General features: G+C 50.2%; 1 protein-coding gene across 1 annotated transcript; it reads right to left on the bottom strand.

The window, feature by feature from the left end:
• Window positions 1-261: 261 nt before the first annotated feature.
• Window positions 262-3388, bottom strand: LOC139024068 (uncharacterized). The gene is made up of 3 exons (XM_070438457.1): window positions 3342-3388; window positions 2393-2482; window positions 262-916 (listed from the first exon to the last, which is right to left on the bottom strand). Exons 1-3 carry the CDS (start codon window positions 3386-3388, stop codon window positions 262-264), a joined length of 792 nt encoding a protein of 263 aa, XP_070294558.1.
• Between the last annotated feature and the right edge of the window lie 2726 nt (window positions 3389-6114).

The raw sequence follows: 6114 nt of genomic DNA, 5'->3' as shown, positions 1-6114 counted from the left end.
GGTGTGTGTGTGTGTGTGTTGTGTGTGTGTGTGTGTGTGTGTGTGTGTGTGTGTGTGTGTGTTGTGTGTGTGTGTGTGTGTGTGTGTGTGTGTGTGTGTGGTGTGTGTGTGCGTATGTGCCACAGCCATCCTTGATTTCAGTTCTGTACCATTCATATTCAATTTCCTCTTCCAACCACCCTGAGGTTGTCAAGCACAACAACATGAATAAAACATCATTATAGTGGAGTCTGGCGGCTGATTGAGATGTCTCGTCCTTGTTTATAAAGAGGGGATTTGAATTATAGACCTGGGCTGGCTGTAGGGACTGGGGCTCTGGGGCTGGTGGACTGGGGCTTTGGGGCTGGAGGGACTGGGCTCTGGGACTGGAGGGACTGGGGCTCTGGACTGGAGGCACTGGTCTGGGGGACTGGGGCTTGTGGCAGGAGGGACTGGGGCTCTGTGGCAGGAGGGACTGGGTCTGGGGGACTGGGGCTCTGGGACTGGAGGACTGGGGCTCTGGGACTGGAGGCACTGGGTCTGGGGGACTGGGGCTCTGGGACTGGAGGGTCTGGGGGCTTCTGGGGCAAGGAGGGACTGGGGCTGGGGACTGGAGGGACTGGGGCTCTGGAGCTCGGGGGACTGGGGCTCTGTGGCAGGAGGGACTGGGGCTGGGGGACTGGGGCTCTGAGCTCGGGGACTGGGGCTCTGTGGCAGGAGGGACTGGGGCTGGGGGACTGGGTCTCTGGGGCTGGAGGGACTGGGGCTGGGGGGACTGGGTCTCTGGGGCTGGAGGGACTGGGCTGAGGGGACCTGGGCTCTGAGACTGGAGGGGCTGGGGCTGGGTGGGGGACTGGGACTGGAGGGTCTGGGGCTCTGGGACTGGAGGGTCTGGTGCTCTGGGGCAGAATGGACTGGGGCTGGATCCCTTGTGGCCCTTATGAGGTTTCATACTGAGGAGCAGAATGAGCCTAAGATGGAGCTATTACACTAACAGATTAACAGCATGTATCCTGTATGACACACAGAATCTAAGATGGGAGTTTAATCACACTGGTTTAATGATCCTCTCCCATAGCAGGGTGTGGGGAAGCAGGGCAGTAACCAACACCAGCTTTTGAGCTAAACTGACTGGCCATTGATTTTCTACAGTGGATAGATGTCCATCATTCAGACTGGGCGATACAGTAAGAGGAACGAAGACAGAGGGAGCGAGGCACCTCGCTGAAACAAAGACCACCCGACACCAGATACCCCACCATGGTTACAGCCAATAACTAAGCCATCATCCAGTGTGCTGCAGACAGCTGGAAACCAATATGAACATCACTAACCATCTGGAAAAAGGACAGCAGTGGACTTTCACATATGCTTTAGAGCCTTATCTGTGTACTGAAAATACTGTCAGAATGTCTTTCAACTCCGTCACAGCCATGTATCTGTATGTAACCCCTGAGATCAGGGCAAGAGACGACAGGTCAACGATTACTTTGTGAAAGGAAAGGAGGGAAGGAAATGTTTTAGCAGCTCAGTGGGAGCATGAAAGGGCTCGCTGACCCCTTCCCCCTCTCAGAGGCCTCCTGGGCACCATTAACGCCTTGAAAGGGGGGCCATTTCAAAGTTGGGTAAGGGTGGAGAATATATAGCATCTGGAAAGCATTATGCTGTTACTGCCCAGCGGGCTGAGTAGGAGGAATAAGAGCAGGAGAATGTTGTGTGTTCAATTGTGTGTATGTGTGTTGTTGTTGTGTGTGTGTGGGGTGTGTGTGTGTGTGTGTTGTGTTGTGTGTGGTGTGTGTGTGTGTGTGTGTTGTGTGTGTGTGTGTGTGTTGTTGTGTGTGTGTGTGTGTGTGTGTGGTTTTGTTTTTTACTAATCCTTGTGGGGACGTTTTTAGGGCTTAGGGGTTAGGTTGGGTTAGTTGTTTTAGGGTTAGGGTTAGGATTTTGGGGTAGGGTAAAGTTAAGAGCTAGGTTAAAGGTCAGGAAAATAGGATATTGAATGGGAATCAATTGTTTTGGTCCCATAAGGATGTAAAATGTGTGTGTGTGGTGTTGTGTGTGTGTATCAATTACATTTTGTGGGTCAGAGAATGTTAGAGCAATTTTAAAAAGACAGAGAGAGGAGAGAGGGCGATGGAGGAGGCTGAGGTGGAGAGAGGGAGGGAGATAAGGGTGAAGGGACAGAGCGATAGTGTGTACATGAGGCATGGGATGTGGGTGTGTGACCTAGCGCCATGCAGTGTGCTGTATGGATCTTTTTGTTCCTGCTAGTCTTCTTGAAGACTGGACTCTTTCAATGGGGCAGATGTAGAGATCAGCAACTCTTGGCACAGAACAGTTTCATCTGGCCTGGGCTAGAAACAAAATGGCTTTGTGTAGTTGTTAGAGAGAATCCCCTTATCCCATCTCTCACCCAGGGCGGCCCGGCCCAGCCTCAGGCAAGGTACACGAGTGCTCCCTGTCCCTCATCAGTCGTCCAGCAGCCCAGCCCGCCCCTGCCTGGCTGGGAGAGGGAACAAGTAGCTAATGGCTCACAGCACAGCACATGACCTTACTTGAGACACCAGTGCAGATCACAGGAGCAGGTCCACTCCATCAGCACGCACAACACTTCTATCATCTGAATTTCAGGGAGACGGGGAAGCGCAGCTGATTCACAACAGATTGGTGATACAACAGGTTACATGGGGGTTATCATGGGACAGGGAGGGAAACATTTGATGTATACTCATAGTTCCTTTTCCCCAAAGGAGCTTATTGTAGGATTTGGGGGTTGTCAGGAAGATATTCTAGTTGGTGAAAGGTTCAACATTGTCAGATACGAAATGAAGCAGGCCCCAGGGAGGAAGTAGACATGCTGGGCTATTGGGAGTATACTGATCCATATCTCTCCATAGGTTATAAATGATACACAACGCAGTACTCCCTAAGTCTCCACTCACGAGCATTTAATATGTTTAATAGAGCCATCTGTGATAAAATGAAAAGAAGAAGGGTTTTTCGGCCAACTCGTGGGAACTCGCTCCCCATGATTCGTGAGATTTTGTCCTGGCTGTGGTAGCGTTCATCACCCACCCCTTTGGAGTAATTTTTTAAGAGAGCTAGCCAAGCCTTCTCCATAACATGAATACATGCTGTACTAGGCCAAGTGCCCGCGGCACGCTAGAGACAATAACTGGACGTTAAACCTACCTCCCCTACCCCGCACCCCAGCTATTCCCCGCAGCCACCTCCACTACCACCTCAATCCCTCTATACTACTTAGTCCTTACCTCTCTCTGCCCATTTCTCTCCTCCACTCCTCACTCTCTGTCCCCGCCTCACTCTCCACCCCTCCCTCTTCCACATATTTCTTCTCTCACCCCTCTCTCTCCTCCACACCCTCCCTCTTCTCCTCTCCTCCCTGCATCCTCGCTTGGGCTGATATTGAGCATGCATTTATCACAAACTCCTAGAGACCGGTGACCTCATCACGGCAGGAAGTCAGGGGTTCGTGTCCTCTTTTTGTGAAAGTAATCCCACACTAATATTTTATTCAGGGTGGAGTGGAGGAGTGGAAGAGGTCTGCGGAGGGAAGGGAGGGAGTGGAGGAGTGGAGAGAGGTCTGCGGAGGAAGGAGGGGTGTGGAGCCCCTAACTCAGTTGATTCTCATTAGTGCTCACTGCTCATGCCACATCATATGGTCACACTCTGTACTTATAGACTAGAGCTTTAACTGCATTGAAACCACAGGAGGCTGTTGAGGGGAGGACGGCTGATCATAGTGTCTGGAATGGAGTGAATGGAATGGTATCAAACATGGACCATGTGTTTGATACCGTTCCATTTATTCCATCCAGCATTTACTATGAGCTGTCCTCCACAATGAAGGTGCCAACCAGGAAAGGACCAAAAGGACCAAAAGGCCCTCTGTGAAAAGCATTTCTAGATCCAGGTCCGAGTAGCTGAACTTTCACAAGGTCTAGACTGGACTGCAATGTGGCAGAGGAAGGACTGAAACAGAAAAGCCACAGAAAATAAAAGAACAGACAAAGAGAAGTTGTAAATGAAGCACAAAATATCAAAAGGAATGGAGAACAGGATCAGTCTGTTTGGTTAGACACATGCTGTAGGCTACTGTATCTTTCTGTGAAAACCCAAGTCAATATGTCGTAAAAACATGGAGACAGAGAGACAAACTGACTGGAAACTTTTGTCCCTGATGTGAGTCAATGAATTTGACTGACGGTTTATTGCTGCCAGGGTGCRATTGCTATATTCTGATGACATGAAGGAAACGCCTAGGCAAGGCTGTAGCTGAGCTGATTCAACTCTACAGCTGCTTCTCCTCAGGCAGCAGCAACAGGAACAGACCCACCTGGCATGCTGCCATACACAGAGGAGGTGTGGGGGCAGTCATCAGCTCTTTCTCTCAGGGGGCCCTACTGTGGACTAGGAAGATCACACACATACGTGCACACGCACACGGACATATATGCACGTGCACWTGGACACATATATACACACACACACACACCTTTGACAATGTGAGTGTTTTTACTGCATTCTGGATAGAACCTCTGTCTTCTGGACAAGAAAACCATTCCCCATTTAGAGAAACGCTCGACCTGTGAAAAGAAAGATCATTCCAATCCATTCCAATTTCTAAGTGATTCTYAAGAAGGAATGGAAAGTACCTGACTCCCTGTTTGACTTCATTGTTGCCTTTGAAGTGGCAGCAGTGGGTCCGCACCAGTGTGCACATTAGATTAGAGTAGAATAGATCATTCGTCACATTACATTTACACGACCAAACTCTTAGATTAGAATAAACACTGTCTGTAAAGGCTATCAAAGTAATTGGTTATTATGATTTTTGATGTGAAGTATCAATACATACATTGCAATGGTTAGGCCTATTTAAATAATTGAGCACACCAAACATTAGGAATGAGTTGCACCCCCCCCCCCCAATCAATAAGGGATCATAGCTTTCACCTGGTCAGTCTATGTAATGGAAGGAGTGTTCTTAATATTTTGTAGACTCAGTGCACGTTACCTTATCATCAGGTCAAGCCCTACAAGACAACCTTTCCTTTTACATTTCTCACAATAAGTTTTATCTAAGAAAGAAGATAAGAGAGTGAAAAAGAAAGAGAGAGAGAAATGGAGCGGGAGAGAGAGAGAGAGTAGTGAGAAAGCACATTTTTGATCAATGCTCACAGTGTGTTTCATCCAGCTGGTATGTGAGAGCTGCGAGCAGACATTCACGGCAGATCGATTCAGCACTGGGGAGCACAAGCATCAGGATTTTGAGGTTKAACTTTGCARGCACAGTCACTCACAAGAACAAAGTCAAACTGACACATACACTCACCTATCATTTATACCACTTTCACAGACACACCTGCATTCCCTCCTTCCCRCAGTCCCCAGGACAGTCATCCCCAGTGAGTCTGTACATGTCTGTTACCGCCAGGTCTGGCTTTCCGCTAACGGTGCACAAACACACACTGTTGCTCCAGAGGGGTGTGTTGGGGCCTGGCCACTCCCGGCACTCACGACACAAAGACAGCAGCGCTGCCAGAAAGCAACACACAGCAGCTCCACAGAAAAGGAGAAAAACAGACAGAGCAGGCCAGGGAAAGAGGGGGGCAGAGAGGAGAGGGGTGGGGGTGAATTCACTGAGGAGGCTGTGGAGTCTGAGCACTCTGCCTGCAGGGACATTGGTGGGTCTGTGCCCAGATGTGAGGTAGGGGATGGATGGATGGATGGAGGGAGGGTGGATGGAGGGAGGGAGGAGGATGGAGGGAGGGAGGAGGCGAGGGATGATGGAGGAGGGAGGGAGGGAGGGGAGGGGAGGGAGGGAGGAGGAGAGGGAGGGGGGAGGAGGGAGGGAGGAGGAGGGAGGGAGGGAGGGAGGGGGAGGGACAGTAAGATCCAGTGTGTCTGATCCTGCTAATCCTCCAGTCCATGTCTCCTGGTGCTGCTCTGCTGCCTTACACCTTCTGCTTATGTTTCCAGACATTTCAATTCCCCACCCGCTGGCTGATTCTGGCACACCACCTTAGGGCTTCTCAACATAGTTAAGTGTTGGATCCACACTCTAGAATACAACCGGTGCACGCAACATACACACGCACGCACACGCACGCA

The sequence above is a fragment of the Salvelinus sp. IW2-2015 genome, unplaced genomic scaffold (genome assembly GCF_002910315.2).
Source record: "Salvelinus sp. IW2-2015 unplaced genomic scaffold, ASM291031v2 Un_scaffold939, whole genome shotgun sequence".
NCBI classification, from domain to species: domain Eukaryota; kingdom Metazoa; phylum Chordata; class Actinopteri; order Salmoniformes; family Salmonidae; genus Salvelinus; species Salvelinus sp. IW2-2015.
Note: the sequence above shows the minus strand (reverse complement) of the source record. Positions and strands in the feature narration are given on the sequence as shown.